Source organism: Stigmatopora argus, chromosome 16, assembly GCF_051989625.1.
Source record: "Stigmatopora argus isolate UIUO_Sarg chromosome 16, RoL_Sarg_1.0, whole genome shotgun sequence".
Classification (NCBI taxonomy): Eukaryota; Metazoa; Chordata; class Actinopteri; order Syngnathiformes; family Syngnathidae; genus Stigmatopora; species Stigmatopora argus.
In genome coordinates, this window is record NC_135402.1 from 5,510,951 (window position 1) to 5,533,628 (window position 22,678).

A 22,678-nucleotide genomic window follows, 5' to 3' on the forward strand; every position below is an offset into this window, starting at 1 on the left:
TACCACGAGCTGCCGCTATAGTAGACAAAGTAGGACGGGGAAAAGTTAGCTCAAGCAGTTTGTGACCTCCGTTACCATGGAAACGTGGTGTTAGGTCATTAGAGAGCCTCGCATAGGTATCCAATTGAGATGGTCTGCTTCAACATCCATCATATTCATATTAGTTGTTCACCTACTGTAATAATGCCGCCACATGATCATTAAATATGTCATACAAAGGGAAAAAAATCTTAATTAAAACAATTTGATTAGCTGTTTGATAGTTTTAATTTCATAGTATAATTTCAATATTAGCATAGTTATAGGATAATAGAGTTTAAGTGCTACTTTTACAATTTTCAGGTAGAAATTTGACGAAAAAAGCTAATTAGGCTACGCATAAGGTGTCAGTGTTAATATTACAAGACAAAAGTTGTCATTCGTATTATGACAGCCGTAATTTTGCTAGACTAAAATAGAAGTTTCATAAACATTCAGTTCTAGTGTTACCCCAAGAAAACAAAACGAGCATTTCATAATTGGATAACGGGGGAAAAAAAATCTATTTATACGGTCATTCAATTGAAAACGAAAAATTCCAGAGCGCGTACTCATCATTCCCAAACGAAAACATTGGCAGTCTTTATTTTCGCACTTTGCAAATATTGAATGAAATGCTGCTCATACATAGCGTGAGCTCGAAATAGTGTGCACTCGTGTGTTGTTGTATGGAAATAGAGCAAGTTGCTTCCTGCATGGCCAACATTCCCGGCAGAGGAAGGACAACATGCAGTCACTTCCACAGAGCTTTTCCCTGGTGACTGATTACTTCCAGACATGATCCCCCCGTCCCCCCCCAACCCCGTTCCGCTTCCTCCCGCTCGTTTCTTTTGACCGGCGCCACTGCTGGAGATGGGACAATAGGGATGAGCAATTGACTATACAACCCCCCGCCATCCCAACATAGGCACACATCCCAGTGACCAAGTCCATCCCCCCGCGCCCCTTTCCCCCCACCCACCAACTTGCCCTGCAGCCACAACGGTGCATTAACATAGTGATGCTTGCATAGTTTACAACGCTTCCTTGTCTATGAGATAATTACACACACATGCACTAATGCAAATTCAGCACAATGGCTGTCTGGGGTTTTCTCCACTAAGCATAATTAGCAAACTGCTAATAACAATGGTAGAGAATGAAGTCGATGTTTCACGAGGAAAAAAATATATCGTTTTTTCGGGAGCATTCCTAGAAAACGTTAACAAGTACTAGGTTTTTTTTACTGGAACATTCCTGTGTAACTTTATTGGAACATTACATTTTAATTGTACAGGCCCCCCATGTTAAGTGAAGAAAAGTTAATAAAAAAAATCCCTGAGAAAAATAGGTGCATTTTTGCCTAAATAAAATATGATCATATGATGTTGTTGAAGATTAGTGGAGTAAATGTATCTTGTCAACTGAGGTATCCTTTCATGCAATTAAAAAAATCAATTTGGCTTACACTTTAATCAAAATATTTATATTTTCCTGTGATGAGCTTTCCTATTTTATTGCTGTTTAATATTATATTTAAGAAATATTTTTATAATATTAGTTAACAGCCTCGAAACACTTGTCTTTCTTGTAGTATATTTGTTATTGTTTTTCTTAAAAATTCCCTTTTTAAAAAGCCTTTTTCTATGATTGATTAGTTTGTAATGTTACATTTTTTCTCATAACTAAGCTCTAAATATTTTTTGCATTTACAGGAAGGTTTTTGTAGCAGCAACTCGAGCGACTGAGCGTATCCTAATCGTCCAGACGGGGGCGGCAACGAGTAAGCATGACTAAAACAAAGTTAGCCTCGGTTATGTTTCTTTGGTAATGAATGAATTTAGGAAAATGTAACCAACCCAAATAAAAAAAAACGACCTCCAGCAGTATTTAACTCTTCAGTTTAATCAGGGCACTTTTCATAGTTCAGTCGTGAATTTAAACCTCAGCAAAATCCATTTGAACTGGAATGCCTGGCAAAGTTCAGTCGCTGCCACCCCTCCCATCTCAAATGGATTGGACGTATATGACCGTTAATGGCATCTGACGAAACCTTCATGGGAAGGGAGCATTCCTCAACGCGATTAAGATAGAAGAAAGAAGAAAAAAAAAGAAATCCCAACTGCAACGTTTCACCCACGCCACATTTTTATCAATTAAAATGCGACTAGGACATTTCACGTCGCCTCCAACGCGTCAACTTTTTTTTGGGACGCGCTCGTTCCCGTGTGCGCGTGCGCGCTCTGTTTGATTATGCGCGTTGGGTGTTTGCGCAACAACACAATCCCATTTCTTGTCAAGCGACAGTCTGTCTAGACGGCCATGTGACCGGGCGCGTCAATGCGCTCGGCGGCGAGGACACGCACACACAAACGCTAGGCGCACAATCCGCGTCACCCCCGCTTGAAAGGGAACACACACACACACACACACACACACACACACACGTACACGCAGACACAGACGCGCACATACACGCACCCCCACACGTCGGCTCGCATGCTTGTATGCCACGCACAGACTCGCCGTGTGCGCGAAGGAGAAAGGCTGCAGGACGCCACGGCTCAAGGATATCACGGAGCTTCGAAAGAAAAGAAAAGAAAAAACAACAACTCCTCACGGTCCTGCTTTTTTGGGGGGGAATTCCTTCCTAGTCGTCGTGGATTAAAGTCTCTTTCAGGCCCAATTTTCACTCCTCCACGCCACGCTACGTTGTTTGTAGCGCGGTCCAAGCCCCCTCCATGTTCGCTGGGACCGGCTAAGCGAGCCGAGTAGAGCCGACTACCGGCGGCGGCCCAGCGGAGCAGCCTCGGGCGCCTGGCCGGGCTGCGGACTCTCGTCTCCGGCGTCGCGCTGCTGCAGCCACGCCGCTCCGCTCCTCCGGCTCGCCGTTGCTCAGCCGCCACCGCCACCGCCGCCTCCGGACTCGGACCCGGCAATCTTCATGGTTTGCGGACACCATGCCCGTTGTTTAGCCGGGGAACCCTCATCTCGTCCCGCATGTTCAGGACCAAACGATCGGGGCTCGTCCGGCGACTGTGGCGGAGCCGCGCGCCCGTGGAGGGCGACGGGGAGGCGGACGGAGGGACGCATGGCCCCGGGGGCTGCTGCATGGGCAAAGCGGCCAAGGTGGCGGCCAAGTCCCACGGCGGGTCGGAGGCCGAATTGAAGGCGCTCACCCACTCCGTGTTCAAGAAGATTAAAGAGAAACAATTGGAGGTGCTTTTGCAAGCGGTCGAGTCCAAGGGGGGCGCCCGGAGCCCCTGCTTGCTGCTGCCGGGCAAAGTGGACGCCAAAGTGGGTCAAGTGTCTTACTCCCTCCCCATGCTGCTCTACAAGGTGTTCAGGTGGCCCGACCTCAGGCATTCCTCGGAGCTCAAGAGGCTGTCGTGCTGTGAATCCTACGGCAAAGGCAACCCGGAGCTCGTCTGCTGCAACCCGCACCACATGAGCCGCCTATGTGAACTCGGTAAGGAGACTTTGCAATATACTTACATATTCCCCCCAAAAATCTGATTTATTGGATGATTGTGGTTCACATGGAAGTTTGTTGCGGTGCCTCTTACCTGAATATATTACCTTTTTCTTAGCTATATACATATTTATTATAATATATATTTCAAAACAGGTTTAAATGACATTGGGTAAAATTAAAGTCCAATTTTCCTCACATTCCTTAGAAATACAACCAAAGCTGCAATTTATTACTCTAATTAATCAAAACAGTAATTTAGCAAACATTCCTGGAATATACCTACCAAATTTCATTCAGATCCCCCCAAAATAGAGTGACAATTTTAGTTGATGTCCTTCCCAAGAACAACAAAGCAAGCAAGTCTTTGACACTTCCCTCCCAGTGGTCCACCTCAAATGGATTGGACGTCTTTCCCTGTCAAAGGCAGCCAATGACTTCATGTCTATATAAACCTATTTAATGTATTTATTCTTGTATTATGGAGGAGAATCAATCAAAGCAGTAAATAGTTACTTGTTGCCTGCCATTGACAGTGACAGACGTCCAATCCAGTTGAATTGGGAGCGCTGGGTAAGTTTCCGCGTTTGTGTGTGTACGCGCAAGAGAGAGGGAGAGAGGCCCCTATCTGAGTTTGTCCTAGACACTGATAGTGGCTCTCCTGGCGCCAGGCGGCCCCCTTGTTTATCTGGCTGTCAGTGAAAGGCAATAGCATGCCCCCCCCCGGGCCCCACTCTCCTACTTGCAAAGTCCTCCGAGAGTGTGCTTAAAACTACGGGAAATATATCATTATGTTAATCATTTGGTATGACTAGAATTTTCTGTTGGATTTGTTTTCTGTCACACGGCGGCTCAAATAAAAATGATGTTGCTTGGCTGGCTGGTTTTGGCCCACATGCTGTAAGTTTATCCCAAGAGGTATTTTCTTACAACTTTTGCCTTTTTGTTTTTTTGTTGCTCATGCAGAGTCTCCACCTCCTCCATATTCCCGCTATCCCATGGATTATCTTAAACCACCAGGTGAGCTCTTAAAGATATTCTCTCACTGTCAAAATACTGATGGAGGAACGAACACAGCATACATATATTTATATTTACACTGAATCCAAAGTGTATTTATAAGTGTACGCATGCTCCAAATGTCATTGTCACTTTATTTAACATGTGTTTTGGTGTTAATTCAGTTTTATAGACATCTCACCATGCTCAAGCAATGTACTAGTTATCATGGAAAAAGCCTTCAACCGGTCAAAGACCGTAAAACTCATGTGCTTGTTGGCCGCCATTGATGGCACGGCATTTTAGTGTTGTTGGTGTTTAGACTAAATACATTGGTGTATCCCTTTTTTAACAATCAGCAAGGCGACATCAAATCGGACCAAATCAGACCGCGTTTGCCGAATAGGCACTTCTGACTTAAACGTCTTCATCATAAGTGCGACAATGTCTGCGGCGCATATGTGCGCACATCCACGTTAGTGCGCACAGGAAGCAGCTCCGTGTTCCGCTGGGATTTATGGCACCGGAGCAGAGGCACCGAGGCAGACCGGTGCACTTCTAGCGTGGACGGCGGCCAGCTGGCTTTCGCGCCGGCATATAAGCATGTTTATTTGCCAGCGCGTCTTCGTGGAGCCGAGCGCACTTATTCACACTTCAGTCATGTTAGCGGGACACGTCTCCGGCGTTGGATGCCTCTAATGCTAGCACGTGGGACGTTTTTTTAAGCATCTTTGTTGTTTACCGTGCAGCCGCCGAGTCTTCGTTTGTTTGTCGGCCACCGCGGCAGTGAGCTAGACGACGGTCGTCACCCTGGTGCCACAGGGGCGCAGAGAGTTATGTCATCGTCGACTTGGGGAGCGTCTTACATTTCAAGTGTAGTGTGTCGCCTTTGGGCAGATCTTGGCCGGCTCGCCTTTACTGCCCAATTTTTTTTTGTGGGGCACGTTGTACCGAAACCTAATTTATTGCAAATTATTTGGAAAGCGCACAGGGCTGGATTATGAGGTATCTGGGCCCCGGGGTGTGATACTGATTCTTCATTTCAGAAACGTTAGCGCTGCAGAATTGGTTACCATGAGCGCACAATCCACTACGTATAACTAGTAATAAAAAATACTGGTCCTAAAGCTAAGAATGATCTAAAAAGAGAAGGATGATTCTTCCCTGAAAGAGGAATACAAACAAAATGAGTTGTTATTTGGATGTTATGATGACCATGCAGCTCGAGTGGCAAGCGAAACGATGCACCCTGACATTCCGGAGCGACCGTCGGTGCACGCAGTCGTGTCTTTTCCTGCTTTAAAACCACAACAAACATTTGCACCCAAACCCAAAGATCACATGGTCACAATGATGTGATTTTTTGTATGGCGTGCAAACAGCAAAGCTTCGCCTTGTCGCCTTTCTCTGACGCTGCTGTGCCTTTGAAAGTGAATTCAAGGCTCGACATGCCCACTGTCGTGCAAAACTATAACTACTGTGCGTGTATATTGTATTTAAACATACACAATGTGCATCTACATTACACATATATCTCACCATAAGAATATGTTGACATTAAATCTGCCTCATTGTTTCTAAAAGTGAATAGAAAAATGGATCCGTGCGCTCAGAAAAATTTGACAAAGAGAATGATTAGCAAAAAGTTTAGTTTGTAAGTAGGGCAGAAAACTGACTTTGTGCCACAACATTCAAAAGACAACAACATTGCATTGTTTCCTGTTTCAGGTTTCCTAATGATAGACAAATCTAGCATGTACAGGAAAAAAAAAACTTTGGAAAAACCCACCAACAACCACAACCGAATAGAAAAATTTGACTGACTGCAGATGCCCAAATGACAACTGTTATTATAAATTGTACTACCCCTTGGAGCAGTGTTATTATTGACCAGAAAAAATGGTTTGTTCTACATTTTAAGATTAGTTTACAAAATGGTGCACTAAAAACAGGTTACGTCCCTGTGCAGTGTTGATCTGTGAACGTTAACGTTTGCACAATTAAGTGGGAAAAGACATGATGACGTCTTTGGGTCCCTGTTCAGGCATGCCCAACCGAACCAAGAATAATCAAAGTTTTACATTTATATTTACTGCCCCGGGAAACAAGTTTACAGGCTGTTGAGCTGAGATGAAAAAAGCAAAATAATGATATAAACAAGTTCAATCCATCCACCCATTCTCCTGTTCAGATACTGTTACGATTGCTTGGCTCACTTCCGATTGTGAAAATGCATTTCGACAAGTATTCATAAGACTGCAGTGATAACCGCTGCAAAATAACGTTCACATTGCCGGCAAAATCTAAAAAGAATTTTCCCAATTTTCCCAATACGAATAGCAGAACCGTGACGCTATTGATAGCCCCCGGTGCGTTTTTCTGTTTCTTTCATCCCATTGGCTGCTCATTTGCGGGTGTGTGTGTGTGTGTCAGTGCCGGAAAAGAAAGCCGGGGTCCAGACAATGTCCCCGCCAGACGAGCAGCTGGCTGGGGGTCCGCCAGCCGAGGAGAAAGTGGCTTTCAGTGAGTGGAAACAATAGGAAGTCATTGCAGCTGCAGCTGTGGCTCTGTATTACAACCCCCCCATCGCCACCCCACCTCCCCCTACAGCCTCCACTCCGCACCTGCCCCTGCTCCCAGTCTGCTTATCAACCATTATTTATTCAGCATCACGCTAAAGACGCGCGCCAGTGCTGTCAGTCAAGCTAACAACCAGCATCCCACAAGTTGAAGTAAATAGGAAGCCTCGTGCGGATACAGGAAGTGATTATGCAACTGGAGTTGGCGTGGGAGCACCACAGGAGAACCAGGAAATTAGCAGCGAGCTCAACTCTTAAATCATCTGTCACCATTTTTTTTTCCGCCGTTTGTCGCGACTCAGCGGGCGCAGCTGCTGTGGCCATCACGACCATGGGAGACTCTGCAGAGATGTATTAATAGGACAATAGGACGTAGACTGTGCCGCCCCCCACCCGAGCCTCGGGCAGCTGTCAGTCATCCCAATACCCGATTCCGTCCCGGGGCTTACAATGAATGTTAATATTATTCCAAAATGAGCAAATGGTTCGAATCCCCTTTTAGATTTTGGGGAGTTTCCGGGCATTACTACTACCACTGCTCTTTAGAAACTTAGTAGTAGAGTAACAAAGCATCATGTCATATTTGTAAACAGATCATTTCTTACCTGTTGGGCTCGATCGAATCCGAAAAAAATGGATTTGTCATATACTGATGACATTATTTTTTGTCATTTTTACCCATTAAAAAAATGTTGCTTTTGGCAATATGTATATTGAAAAAAAATGATAATGAGTAAAATATTTAGAGTTGAAATTATCACCTTTTTTTGTACTTGTACCCAGAGCTTTGCATTTTACTCCTTGATTTTTTGGAATCCAATCCCGACTACCCAGAAATGAGTTTTACTCCTTGCTTTAGTGAATCTACATGCTTTATATTCTTTATAGGCTTGAACTGCATGTGTCCTCTTGGATTTAGCGCCCAAAATTTTACACGTTGTTCTAATTGTACTCAAATACAAGGAACTGTGTTTTACTACTTTTTCCTTCCCAAGAATGGAGAACTGTAAACATTTTCCGCTTTGATCCTTTCACTGTCTTTTATGCTTACTGATTTTTGAATGAATGATAGATTGACAGCATGTAATCTGTCAAAGGCCGTCCCTGTTGTAATTTTGTTGTTACAATGACTGAAATTGCCGCTTTTGGTATACACAAAGTGGAGGTCGCCCGTGTCAGGGTCGCCGTCTGCCGCAGCGTTTGGCGACGGCGGCGCCAGAATTAGTCCATATGAAAGCTGCTCTGATGTAAATTGCCACCTTGTTTCAGCTCTAGTGGGATATAATCCACACAGTGTTTCCCCCCACGGCCTCCCACTCCCTTCCTCAATCCTGCGGTTAACTGTGAACTGTTGGCCGCTGGCAGCCAATGAAAGTGCGGGCAGGACCGGCTGGCCAAGAGGGGCTGTTTGCCCTCGCCGCTCGTTAGCACGACCGCTGCGGCGGCAAAGCTTTGCCAGCGCGAGCTCTCTCCTCCAATACCTCGATGCTTTGGAGTGATCCCCCCTTTCTCATGGTCTATTTGGCACTGGATCTGTACGATGCAGATTATGGTAGATTATCACAGCTCCTACTTGATCATTAGCGTCTTCTTCATCTGGAATTGATTTCAATTTTTTGATTGACAGATTGGCTGCTGTCTCTTTTCTGTCTAGCCTCACTAATTCTAAATCTATGTCTTTCCTCCAGATTCTCCGGACTCAGGACCTTCATCCAGTGAGACCGGGGGAACAACCTACTCGGCCCCCGTGGGGCTTTCAGGTAAATATATTCACTGTGGCTTCCATGGTTGCGTGTTAAGCCAGGGAGAGGACGTTTGAGGGTGGTGTGCGTACTAGGCAGAAATCCCGGCCAGCTTCGTTGGCAAAGGCGGTTTAGGCGGAAACGGACACTGTCGGTTCCGTTCATGTGCAAGTGAGAGAAACAGGCGCTTTTCTCCTTTTTTTTCGGGCCCCAGTATGGGGCTTCCTCGGCTTTCCTTTCCCATAATCCTCTTTGGCCTCCCTCCCGAGCCGGCGCCGCGTCCTCGGGCAGAGTTTTTCTCTCCGGGCCCTCAGATGGTTCTCATTACTAGGCCCTTTTAAAGCCTGTTTTATGTCGGTTGGTGTTTGCTGCCCATATCCCCCACCCCCACCCCAACAGCACCACTCCCAACACTCCCACCCCTGAATATTTCTCATTCTGGACAGTAAAGTCACCCTTGCGTGTACGAGTTAGACCGAATTTACTTTAAACTGTGAAACCCTGGAAGTGGGGTCCTCAGGGCTGCTCACCCATGTACTTATTCCTGAATGGGTTCCCTCCTCCTCCTCGTCCCTTAGTTTCCTTCCTGGCATAAGCAGCTCTGGAAATGGTCCACCTCTGCAAAGATGGCAAAAAAGCGGTGCCCTCATAATTTTCCCTGGCAAGCCACTGCACATCCCCCCCCCCCCCAGTTCCTCTCACCTCCCCTGCACCCTCCCTCTGGGGCCCCGACAAAAGAAACACAGCTCTCCCAGAAGGCCTGTCGCTGACCTTCCAGTTCCCTCAATCGCCCCCTTTTTTATATATATTCCCCTCCAGACAGAGGAAGAGGCAAGGCGGGGCGCCAAGAGAATTTTTTTAAATCTTAGTAAGAGTTGTTGACTGCGGTACATGACCCACAAACCTGGGTGAAAGAGTGAGCAAGAAGGGAAGGAGTTAACCGAGATGCCGCGACAGTGACAAGCGCAAATTCAAAGTGGGCTGCCTGCCAGACTCGCGGCTTCGTAGCGGCCTCTCGCCGCCTCGCGTCATCCGCTTGGAACACGCCACAGAACAGGGAGGGGCACTTGGGGGTGGAGCAGTTTGATTTGGTGGGTCTCAGTTGACCACAGAAACTGATGAGAGGGATCACTAAGTGTTTTGTGAATGGAGAACGGCAGGGACTTCAGTATCGCCGCTAAAGACGTTTTCCCTGCAGTTTGTTACGTAAAACGCTCCTTTTTAGGACAGCGAGGTTGAACTTGATACATTGCTGTCCAGATGCAAATGATTGTTTTATGATGGTTTGTATATGTTGGCAGCCTTCATTGCATAGTATTTTTCTCTTCATGAACCCCCCACAAAACATTTGTTGGCAGAATTGCGTAAAAACCTCTCGTTACCACAGGGCATCGTTTTAGTTGTTGGAGTGCCAATCCAGATGAACCTACCAATTGTCATAGTTTAGAAGAGACATCTGCCTTATATTAGTGCATAATGTTGTTTTATTTTCAAATTTACAAGAGATTTTACCGCTTTCACCAGGTCTTAAACCAGATGGTAAGAGGTTGAATCTATATAAATCTGTAGTTTCACAAAGATTAGTTTACATCAACAAAGCGTAGTCAAACAATGGTTAGTTTTCTGAATTTTAATAGAGCTACTACAATCGTCATGGGGTGCAGATTTTAAAAAATGTGCACATTGCAGCATTTGCCCAACTTTTTGTTTTTGGAATTGTGCCTAAAAACGATGGCTGAAATATCACAGATGTACTTTAATAGTACCATGATTGTTAGTTTTTGTTCCTAGTTTTGGTAATGCGACATTTTTTAATTTTATAATACAACTTAACAAAACTTTGTCGGCATTTTAATGGTTCACAATCATCTGGTAGTTGACAGATTTGCTCGACCCACTTGCAAAAAAAAAAACTTTCTACGTGTCAGGGAGTCCATCATAGAACACATGATACGTTAGCACAAAGGTTGCTTTTTACTACTTGTATCCACTTTTCTTTTAGGCTTGTCGGTGTTACATTTAGCCTTACTTTCCAGCGATTAAAACTCCCATCCCATTGACACGAACAAGGGAGGCAGAAAATCCACGTCTGTGTCTAATCTGATCCAAATTAGGGTTGTCTGACCTTCCTTGGCGGAGGTCTTTGCTGGACTTAGCGTCCGCACTGGCTTTTTCCTTCACCCCCCACGTGGTTGCTCTGCACGGAGCCTGCGCCCACGTCTGCTTCTGTTTTTAACGAGAATTGATGAGAGGGCTGTTGAAATCCTGGCGACGCTGCCTGAATACCAGGCGTGACGCTGGCGTGGGCGGCCACGTGTGTGCGTGTATTGAGGTGTGTGTTGTCGGAGTTGAAATGCTGTTTTGGGGGGAGGGAGGCTTCAATTGGACACTTTGAGTTGGTTTTTGGTGTACTTGGATCAAGTGTTTTTATTTGTATCCTGTTAACTTCTTATTAGTGTGTTGGAGGCATGCCTCTTGGTGCCACCCAAGCCTGACTGGGATCCATACAGGCTCCAATGTCACTCACACACACACACGGGCGTGAAAGGATTGAATGACCACGGTGCAAGCCCTGGCATGCTGCCCACTGTCACACAGGCGCTTCCTCTTGTGGCGGTTTTAAATTTAGCCACGCTTTCTTGGAGTCGACCATTGTATATTATTAAGATAGCTGACACTCCCCAAAAATCATTGTAGTGCACAATATGCGTCATTTTCTTATTGTTTGTTTAACGCTACTTTTCAAACTCTGACAAACTAGTCCGTTTGCGTTTGTGACGATGATAGATGTCCAATCAATTGGCTCTTTTTATCCCTCTGAATTGTGAAAAAGTGTGTTTTGGATTAGTTTGTCACTAATAAACGTCCAATATATTTGTTAGTCACTTTCACTTCAAATGGATTGGAATTCTATTACAGTCAGTGGCAGTCGATGGGTTAAATGTAACACGGTTCATCTTAGATTTGAACTCTTTCACTGCCATAGACAGCGATAAATGTGAATTACATTCCGACTGAGTTGGTTGCCAATAAGTGATCACGTTTCAGCACCACTGACAGTGATAGACGAAATATCGTAATTAAAGCTGTTACTACAGGAAGATTGTTAATCTATTTATTTAGTTTCAGTATTCCGTCTACTTTTTTGTCCTGTCACTTTACCCGTCACAATTTAAGTGACGGCAGCACTTTAAAAAAAAAGCATTCCATCCCTCTCGCCACATGCTTGTCATATTAATTAGTTGTCGTATCCGCTAGAGGTCCATGAGCCATCAACATCTCTCGCGACGGGGGATTAAATTTAGTCCGGACTCATTAATTCAAACCTTCTGTCATGACGGCTAGCCTATTTTTTTTTCTATATTCATTAATAACGGGAAGCGTAGTGTCACCCCCATAAAACAGTATTTTTTTTCACGTTTTTTCAAATCCGGAAATTTACTTCCAGCTTGAACAGAGCGGCCTCAGTGTTTCTCCACGTCCAAGTATTTCAGCTCCTTCGCTCTCGGCATTCCCGCCTTGTTTGGGTTAGCGGCGAGAGGAAAGGGCCGCGCAGGATATGACCTCATGTCTTTGAGCCGGCGGGGAAAAGGCCTTGCATAAAAAAAATACGCACGCAGGAAAAGCAGAAAGAAAAAGGGACAACGGAATCTTTTTGTCAGACTGACTCACTAAAGTTCAGTTCAGGCAGCAAGGGATGAACTGTAGCTTTTCGCTTTTACTTTTCTGTGCAGCTATCACATATAAAAACCATAGACGATGATTGGCGTCCAAATCTATGACTTTTTTTCATTCTTCTATTGGGAATTTAAATGAGTTTGCCACAAGTAGATGTCCAATCCACTTGTTTCACATTAGAGTTCTTATCATTTGTGTTGGAAAATGACTCAAAGTATACCAGCAGCTATGACTATCCTTAACCACAATATCTATCACTATCTAGTTGCTCCTATTTTAGTTGTGCAAGCACTTGAGTGTCCAAGCAAATGTTAACAATATCATTGAATATGGCCTGCACACGAATCTTGAGTTTAACCAACATTCTAGTGCGCTTCCAATCACCAATGTGATAAATGGAGCTATCTTGATTTTCTTGACTTTTTTTGCAGCAACCTGATCATGTTTCCTCATTCTATCACTGACAACCCCCCTCAGCAAAGTTGGATTGGACGCCTATTTCAGTCAATGGCAGCCATTGAATCAGTCGAGGCACTTCCCTAACATTTTAGTACTGTAGTACTGTACAACGAGATGATATACAGTATATCATCTTGTTTGAGAAATGATAATGAAAGGATTGGCTCTTGCATCCTTCGATTTTTCTGAACCGGCCCTTGGAGGAAAAATAAGGCTTACCCTTGAGTTACTGTATTTGAAGCTGGAAATAATGATTTATGCTTCCATTATTTTACTTAGGGAAATTTTGGTCTAAACCTGTGCAATTGGAGATTCCACTGTCTCCTGCATGTGTGTTTTTCCCCCCTCCAGTCCAATGGATGTCCCATGTTTTCTTTAAAGAGGCAAGATGGCGTCCTTTGGGCGGAGGCCGCCTCGCAGGCCGTCCTCTGTAATTTTCAGCGGCATGCGCGAGCGGAGACGCCGGCCTGGGTTCCTCGCTCCCGAGTCGTGCCGTGGCCGGCGTCTCTCATTACTCCCCCACTTCCTCTCTTTGCGAGGCCGCCAGAGCCGCCTCTTGGCAAGGGGCGACTCCGTTTTGGGTTTTGGCTTTGCTGTGTTTTCTCCACCCTGTGTCATTACGCCGCACAAATCGAAAAAACACTGAGGTTAGGAGGAGGAAGGGGAACGGAATGCGGGACTTTGGCTGAATATTCCCTCATTTTCAGGCTTTTACGGGTACCTTTTAGTAGAAGGGAGGGAAGCGTTTTTTTGGAGTGTAGCCCAGAACAAGTTGAACATTGTTACTTTGGGAGCACATTCTGACACGAAAGGATAATACATAACTAGAGGTCGACCGATATGGAATTTTCAAAGGCAATCTTAAAAAAATATGTAAGATTTAATCAGCTAATTATTCTTGGCTCGAAATATAAAGCTTTATCAGTAAACTCGCATTTCTGTGCGAGTGTTCGATTCCCACGAGCCCCGCAGTCCATTTATTCCCGATGATACCTGACTGTACTGGTTGGAGGTCAATTCAACATAGCCACGAGGGGCTGGCTTGCATAGTGACAACAGTGCATTACGTGAGATCACGCACACACAACTGGTGTAGTGCTGTTTATTAACAACACTAAAAGGCCATACTGGCTCTACAGGTCGGCCTTTTTTCCCCACACGACCCGAACGCCACGGGGTTTGGCACAAGAGATGACACCTTCAGTGTAAGTTGAGTTTGGTTCTTGGAAATGCAAACCCCTTTAGGCTGGACTGAGCTGCAAAGTATTTCTTTTGATATTAGTACAAAATATGTGATCATTAATCCTTCCAGATGTCAATTTATGAAGCTGTTTTTATCCTCCCACTGATTTTAATGGGAGTGTCGGTTACCAAGTTGGGATTTTAGTACATTTTGCAAGCAAATATCTGACCATTAACGCTTTCAAATATCCAATCGTGGCTGTTTCCATCGTTCTTTGTCACTACTAGACGCCCCTTGCATTAGAACTGGGAGAGATGGCAGCAAATGAACAAATTCATTGGATGCATTTGGCCAATGTGCTTTGTGCACTAAATTTGGTGCAACTTTTTTCACCTAATTTTTAGTCCCCTGCTGCTTGTTTTTTTTATTATATAGAACTGAATATGCACACAAAATGGTCCCTGCCCATTGTCTGCACCCCCACCCCACCTCGGCGCCTTAACGTGCATGTGAAAGAAGTGGGCGTGTCCTGTTGTCCACTTATGTGAGTCACCTGCTATATAATCTAATGTGATGACATCATCAGTGCTCGCCAGGCACCCGGCGTGCAACGATGTGGTGTTTATTTGTCCTGTCACCCTGGGAAATCTGGGCATTTGGGATGATGGGGGTGTGTGGACAGTGTTGATGAAGTGTTACAATAATAATAAGTCAGTCAGCATGAGGAGGAAAGAGGCGGGACATGGGAACAGAATGTTCTTCTGATGACGACGGCGATGATGATGATGCTGCTTCTTAGACTTGTGCTGGTCCAGACGTGGAGATCATGTGATTATGCAAGCCAAACATTCCCGCTTCTTATCTCTAACCCCGGATGCTTCTGGGAAGAAATAGCATGTCTGCGAATCGTTGTCCAAGATTAACCGATAGTGAAAGAGTGCCACTCCCATGCCAGGCTTTTAATGTCATGAGGGCCCTCTTTGCTTCCTTGCTTCTATTGGCTAAAATGTTCTTTTGTGGGGGCTACTTGGAATTGGCTATGATTTGAAATGAAATAATCGGATGCTTTGAATGGTGTGTTCAGAGGTTTTTTTTACATTTTATAAACAGTAGACATCCTAATCATACGACAGCCTTTTCAGACATTTTTGGAAAACAATTTGAAATTTGAGCTTTTTTTGTAACTTCACAACTCTAGTATAATGTTGTTATTTGAACATAATGCAGATTTATTTGTCAAACGTTGTCTTTTCTACAGTTTTTTATATGGATCAATTTTGCTAATCAGCCATATTTAATCAACAATATGCATATACAAACTAACCAGTTTGGCAGATTGGAAAATGTCTAGCATGACAAAATTGTCAAAAACATTGTGGTTATATCAAGACATTTATTACACTGCAGGTAAATTATATTGCAAAGCTAAACACAAAAAAACAAGAAAATTACACAAATTGTGCACAAAAATACAAATGTGTACATACATTTTTCAAATGCCAGCAAGCTTAAAACTACTATAAAACCAACACATACAATTCAAGTTTTAAATCAGATTGTGAAATCGAGGTCAGATGACATGACAAAAAAATATTGTTAAAATTGTTAAAGTTTTAGCTTATGTTAGCTTTTCAAACATGAAAACTTTCTACCATGAAGAAAAACCATTCACTTCACCACCTTCTCCCATAAACCCATATAATATTGTTCTTGCCCCACTTGACGACCAATTACTCTTACTTAATAGTTTTTCATACATTTCACTTGCGGCCGTCGCTCTACTTGAGACCGTTTGTGTTTGTGTGTGACGAGTGAGACATTTTCTTGGTAGCAAAACAAAAGAAACGCCTCCGTGGCGTGACCCTTGAACTTTTGGAATAGACCCCCACCGCAACACCCCAACCCCGCTAGCTCGGGAGAGGGTGTTGACTTAGAAAATAAGGCGCCGCTGCCAAGAGTCCATTTCCTTCACGTCTTCCCCATTCCTGTGTTCAGCCGCTGTGTGAGTGCTGCGGGCGTGTGTGATGACAACGGTTGTGTGTTGAGGCAGACAGAGGTAATGATTAACCTTTTTAGACTGCAAAGAGCCAGTCAGCCGACAAGCACCACCCTCTCCTTTCTCCCTCCTTCTCTCGGCTATCTTAGAACCCAAGCTAATAAAGCTCCATCGTCTAATTCAGGAGAACTCGGTTTGGTTCACGGGACACGTTAATGCCAACTAGATCTGATGTGAGCCGAACCATTGTATTTTTGGACCAAAAAGTTAACGTACTTGAACGGACTTCATTCACCCCTCCCAGTCAAAATGGATTGGACGTCTAGGGCGCCCTAGAATACACAATCCCCAAACCCCTGGTTTTGCGGCACCAGTGTGGAAAAAAAATGGCAGTGGCTCCTTAGCCGGTAACCCAGGGGTTGGGAACCTTTTTGAAAGAGAGAGTCATAAACAATTCCTATTTTCAAATATTATTCCTTGAGAGACATAATCACAATTTAAAAGTCAAAATTGCGATTTTTTTTTTTATTTTTTTAGTCATTTTACAACTTTTAAAGTACAAAAAGTCTCTTAATTATTTTGACAACATTGTTAAGCTGTTGCTAATCAATGAATTTCAATGAGTTCAATGAGTATCAATGAGAGAATGAATGCAGAAGACTAATGGAAAAAAAATCAATGCCACAGTGCCGACGTGACGTTCCAGACTCTTTTCTCTCACCACCGGTTTCCATATTTTAGCTCAGAGCCATATGCACCCATCAAAAGAGCCACATGTGGCTCCCGAGCCATATGTTCCCTACCCCAGCGGTAACCGGTCAAATAGTCCCAGGGGCTATTTAGCCGGTAACCTATTATTGAACATTGAGTGAATAGGGGATTTTCTAAACCATTCAACCAATCTTATTGAAATTTGATGTGTTATTGCCAATTGATAGATTTTAGCATTAGGTAAATAGGGATTTAATGGATTGGATAACTTTATTCATCCCCTATTCGGGAAATTTCGTTGACTATTATGACTATTATTTAGGCAGTGGCTCCGTAGCCATAGTTTCTTATTATTTACCCCACACAGAATTCTTACCGGTTAAATAGCCATATGGGGCCATATAGGCTATTTGACCCGGTACCGGCTAAATAGCCCCTGGAACTATTTGATCGGCTAAGGAGCCACTGCCAAAAAAAGGAACTTTCGGCCCGCGGCCCGCACCTTTGACACTACTGGTTTAATTGTCATAATTTTAGGAATATTAGTGAGCACTTCTGTTTTTAATCTGACCATACTGTCGTCATCTGTTCTTTTCTAAAGATATGATAAAGACCTAGTTTATACGTTCCCACCGGATGCCATTTTGTTTCAAGAGCACAAAAATTATCTATCGTCTGTATCAGTCAGAATGTGTCGCGCCCTCGCAATCTGCTGTTACCGCCGCGTCTACATCCTGGTTGATGTTTTCTTGCTTTGTCGCCATCGGTAGACGGCAAAACCCACGCAAGACCTGCCTAGCCACAAGTGACAAAGACAAAAATAGCGCTTGCGATATGATGACTATATACGTAGACCTGTATTTGTTTTTGGCCTCCGCATTTTCCACAAATACCAGCCAACGTCGTTTTTCCTCCCAATCCCGTTACGTCCGAGGCTGTAGGCCAGAATGACGCGGGTGGCCGACAGGCGCGGAAGAAGCTCGACAGATGGCCTCGAGACTGCTGGCTAGCCAGATAATCTTCGCGGAGGAAAAGCGATGAGAGCAGGCCGAGTGTCTGGCACACAGACAGACAGACAGACCGACTAATGCCTGAACGGGCAGACGTCCAGATAGATGTACACACGGAAGAAGTGCCTGTCTTGCAACTATGACGGACGCTGAAAATAGCGTCATATTTTATGAGGTGGGAGGAGGCTGTCCAAAACCCAAGATGTTCTCTCTCTCTCCCCATGAATGTTTTGAGTATGAAGTCCGATGTGCTGTCAGGACAAGCTGTGAACAAGCTACTGACAGGGCCGAGGACCGCCCATATCGCTTTCGCCTTGCTACTAAAATGCCTCTAAGGCATATGGCAGGGGTGGCCAAATCTGGTCCTAGAGAGACGCTATCTGGTCTGTTTTCCATATCTCACTCCTAGCACACCTAAATCAAATGATCAACTCATCAGCAAGTTGACCAGAAGCATAACACCAATCCCGATTATTCGATTCAGGTGTATTGGTGGCTCTCTTGGACTGGAGTTGGCCACCCCAGATGTATAGTAAGGCTTTTTCTTCAAAAAAATGACCATGTATAGTAACGCTTCTTTTACCCAAAACAAGCCTAAAAAGCTTGTTGTGTAGGCTATTGTTTGATCACCTCAGTTTGAGCTGAAATGAGTAAGAAATAGTTGGATCGATTCCCGCGTCTTCCAAGTTCTCGCTTTTTAGGCCAAATAGAAAGGTACTGAGGCAGTCCTTGGTATAGGGATTGATCCCCCACTACCTCTCGCATGGTAAGTGGGCACTCTCCCATTTTGAGCTAAGTACCCAACCCACCTCCCTACTTTACCAAGGACTGGCCCACTACTTTTCTATTCAACCTGACAAGTGAGAACTTGGAAGATGCGGAAGATAGTGATTGATCCAACTACCTTTCGTATGGTAAGCAGCTACTCACCCATTTCAGCTAAGTACCGAACCCGCCCCTCTACTATCCCAAGGACTAGCCTACTATTTTTCTGTTGGACCTCAAAGGAGGGAATTTGCAGGATGTGAGCATTGATCCAGGTACCTTTCGAATGGGCACTCTACCATTAGTCCTAGGAAAACTCACCCGTTGCAAAACTGCATTCCACTTTTGTGTCCCAAAATCTTGTCTGCCCACAACCCATTTTTTTTCCAACCTATTTTCTTTTGCTTGCTGGTGTATTTGTCCGCCCCCGTGGTCTTATCTTTAATCTTTGTGGCATTTAATGCGTCTTCCTGCCCGGGGCTGTGGGGAGGGGGGCGGAGTCCAGCGGGCCCGGCCGCTGTCGTCATAAATAGCGGGGTGTTTTCTGACACGCTTAGACAGGCAGCCCGGCTCTAATGACCTCTGACGCCAGGCCCCGTCTGTCCCAGCAATAACAAACAGAAAGACTCTCCAGGTCTCTGCCACACACACACACACACACACATATGCACATACACACACCCAATGCTCCCTCCCCCCTACCTGGCAGGTGAGCGCCCCCGCCAGGCTCTCCTCCGTCAGCGGGGTCAGAGACATTTTCTGTCTCTTATCTAAAAGATAAATGGCCCTTTTCCCCCCTTGCGTTTAGTCTAAGGTAGATAGTCGGGTACTTAGGCGTCCCTCCCTCCCCTTGCGCCCCACGAGGATGGATTTACGATAAACTCCCCCCGAGGCCCCGGCTCTGACCAACTTCAAAGAACACGGCTCCGCTTGTTTTATGGGAGGCTTTCAGTCACCACCTAGCACCCCTCCCCCCGCCACCTCCCCCCCCCCCCGTTTCCCTGATTCCGTCTGCCGGTTCTGTGTAATGAAGGCTAATGACAGGCCGCGGTAAGGCTCGCTCGGACCGCCGCGGATCCTGCCGCATTAGCGTCTCCGTTTGTCTGCGGCGGGGCCTTCCAAATTACCGCTTTACACGAAGGGGGCTCGCGTTAGATGAAACGGAAGCCAAACTCCGAGGAGAGTGGGGGGCTCCTTTTTTGCTTTCGGAAGTAAACACACGTCCGACAGAGGACGGCGCAATTAGTCAAGGACGCAGAAGTCGCAGTCCAACTATGTGCTTCCCACTCTTCGCCCTTGCCCCCCACTTCCTCGCTCGCTCCCACCTTTTGAGGGCCGGGGCGGGAGTCGCTCAGAGCCACATTGCTGCGGAACGGAGATACGAGGAGGGAGGGGGCTGGAAATTGGAGCGCCGCCAACGCCACTCTTCTTTTTCACGCTCGGGGGAACTTTAGACGGGTCGGGCCTCGTCGCTCGCCTCCGCCGTCCCGTCCCCGCCACACGTGCTCCCCCCCCCCCCCCCCCCCCCCCCCCCCCCCCCCCCGACCAAATAGGCCGGAGGAGACAATGTTTATGGGGATGTTACTCAACTCGACAACGGGGATGATTTCCCGCAGCGTGCGGCGGGGAGATTGCGGTGACGTCAGCACGTTGTTGGCCCGCGCCGCCAACAAAAACACGGCGAGCTTGAGAGGAGATAAGCGCTTATAATGCCTGGACAAGTAGTGGAGTGCATGTGGGCACTTGCACGCCGGCATCTCCCGGTTGCCGCCTTGGCCTCCAAGAATTCCTTCGTGGCAAAAAGTGGGGCGGAGAACGCCGTTCCGCGCTATAATCAAGGAATTCGGTAGACTTTGTTTCCTTTTAAAGACACGCGGTCATCCTCCGGTCTTCGCTACCCCCGGGCAGGCGCTTCTTTTTTAGCCAGCCTAAATACAAGTTTGCCGTCCCTGTTTTCAGCAAGGGCAGACTTTTATCTACAACCCCTGAAAATGAGCCCAATAATGCACCAAGATAGCTATCATACCAAAATGTCACAGACAGGATATATGTAGGTTCCCGCGGGCGTGTCGTCAAGTAGGCCAACTAATGCGGGTCTTTACAGAGGACATTGTCTGCCTATTTTAAATGTAATGTAGCAGGATAGTTTGCTTTGTTAATGCAGTTCACAATGTTTCTGGTTTGTTCTTTCGAGAGAAGAAAATCGGTTCTGAATTTGTAGATAGTTGCATAACTGCATACAATGTGGTCTTGTTCTTGGATTTTGTTCTCTGTGCAGGGACCCAAAACAGCAATCCTAACTTTTGTCTTAATTTTTTTAAAGAAAGAAAAGCCTTACTATACATGGTCTTTTTTTTTAGGTAAAAATAAGCCTTACTATTATTAAGACTTATTGTTTTGGTCCTTTGGTCAATAGTAGTTTTTGGTGCAACCCACTCTGCCAATTCAGCTAATAGTCATATGAGGTTCTGTATGCTATTTGTAGAAACCAACCTGCATTTCTGGGGGGTCAAATTATTTTGGGGGTGATTCCAGATATAACTCAACACAGAAAATTCAGGCTGAGAAACCAGAGAATTGTGATTGCGGATGTGCTTAGGTTGGTCGGTGGTGTAGAGTATTTTGAGGATAAAGTACCTTTCTCATGGGCTTTTACTCCATCAGCTATTTCTATTTTCACCTTTCTTAAAGTGACCTATCTCGGCGCAACAGACTATGCTTGTACTCTTCAGGAAAAGCCCATTTTTAAATTTGCGTTCTCCCTCTCTTTCCATTCCAGACTCCCTGGCCATGCAGGAGTCCGGGGAGCGGTCCCGCTGGTGCGTGGTGGCCTACTGGGAAGAAAAGACCCGCGTGGGACGCCTCTACTCGGTCCAGGAGTCCTCCCTGGACATCTTCTACGATCTACCTCAGGGCAACGGCTTCTGCCTGGGCCAGCTCTGCTCGGACAATAAGTCGCAGCTCGTGCAGATGGTGCGCGCCAAGATCGGCTACGGCATCCAGCTGACGCGCGAGCCCGACGGCGTGTGGGTGTACAACCGAAGCTGCTACCCCATCTTCATCAAGTCGGCCACACTGGATAACCCGGACTCCCGTACGCTGCTCGTGCACAAGGTGTTCCCCGGGTTTTCCATCAAGGCGTTCGACTACGACAAGGCCAGCAGCTTGCGGAGGCCCAACGACCACGAGTTCACGCAGCAGCCGCGCACGGGCTTTACGGTGCAGATCAGTTTCGTCAAAGGTTGGGGACAGTGCTACACCAGACAGTTTATCAGCAGCTGCCCCTGCTGGCTGGAGGTCATCTTCAACACTCGATAGCAGCGGCCCCCCTCGCACCCGCTCCCTTCCTCGGACACTTAGGCCCACCCTCATCCTCCATTTTTTTTTTGATGAAGAGGTTCCAAATTGAGAAAGTTACCGCACCGAGGAAGAAACGGGGAAAAAAAAAACCTTCGCACAAAAGTGACTGAAAAGTTGATGGAAAAATAAAGAGACAAGAAATGTATTTTATGTTATATATAAATATATTATTAATTGTAAATACGAAGACATTTTATATGCATCATTATTTATGTATTGTGCAATGTGTTGATGAGAAAAAAAGAATAAGATGCACTTTGCTTAATATAAATGCAAAACAAAAGAAATGCCAAAATAATAAAAAAAATATATATACATTTATCTCCTGTTACTTTTTCTAATGATGGGACTCTTCTTTCGCCGAGTTATTTCGGTATGGCTGCCCTTGATGACTGACGACATCATATACAGGAAGCAGTGACGCACACCAGGAAGCTACAAAACCGAAGGGAGATGCCGGCCTTCCTCTGGGTCGCTGAACGTGCGGATTCAAACAAAGGCATTTGGGTGGCACGCCTGTGGAAATGACCACTACGCCGCACGGTGACCCACTCAAGACAAAAGTGTGTGCTAGTGTGTGTGTGCTTGTCTAGGCCTGGTCCTGTCAGATGGGTGTCTGTGAAGAGGATTACTACTGTAAGCCTGCTTTACCCGCAGCCACCGTCTCAAAGACCTACATTCACGAGGCCTACTTTACATGACGTTC

The 22,678-nt window shown here is 45.6% G+C and overlaps 2 protein-coding genes and 1 non-coding gene across 3 annotated transcripts in view; all 3 read left to right on the plus strand.

Moving 5' to 3' along the window:
* The window catches only part of dym (dymeclin), a 55,374-nt gene extending 33,081 nt beyond the window's left edge, over window positions 1-22,293 (plus strand). The window contains exons 18-21 of the mRNA XM_077622189.1: window positions 1,734-3,487; window positions 4,457-4,510; window positions 8,757-8,828; window positions 21,392-22,293. Of these exons, the coding sequence (XP_077478315.1) occupies window positions 1,734-1,747 (14 nt within the window). The 3' untranslated portion in view covers window positions 1,748-3,487; window positions 4,457-4,510; window positions 8,757-8,828; window positions 21,392-22,293. The remainder of the gene's footprint in view (window positions 1-1,733; window positions 3,488-4,456; window positions 4,511-8,756; window positions 8,829-21,391) is intronic.
* On the plus strand, window positions 3,019-22,293 carry smad7 (SMAD family member 7). The gene is made up of 4 exons (XM_077622190.1): window positions 3,019-3,487; window positions 4,457-4,510; window positions 8,757-8,828; window positions 21,392-22,293. The coding sequence occupies exons 1-4, from the start codon at window positions 3,019-3,021 to the stop codon at window positions 21,928-21,930; spliced, it is 1,134 nt and encodes a 377-aa protein (XP_077478316.1). The 3' UTR covers window positions 21,931-22,293.
* On the plus strand, window positions 5,807-5,941 carry LOC144091406 (small nucleolar RNA SNORA68). The gene has a single exon (XR_013305685.1). It is a non-coding gene; the product is annotated as a small nucleolar RNA SNORA68 (small nucleolar RNA).
* Window positions 22,294-22,678: the final 385 nt, after the last annotated feature.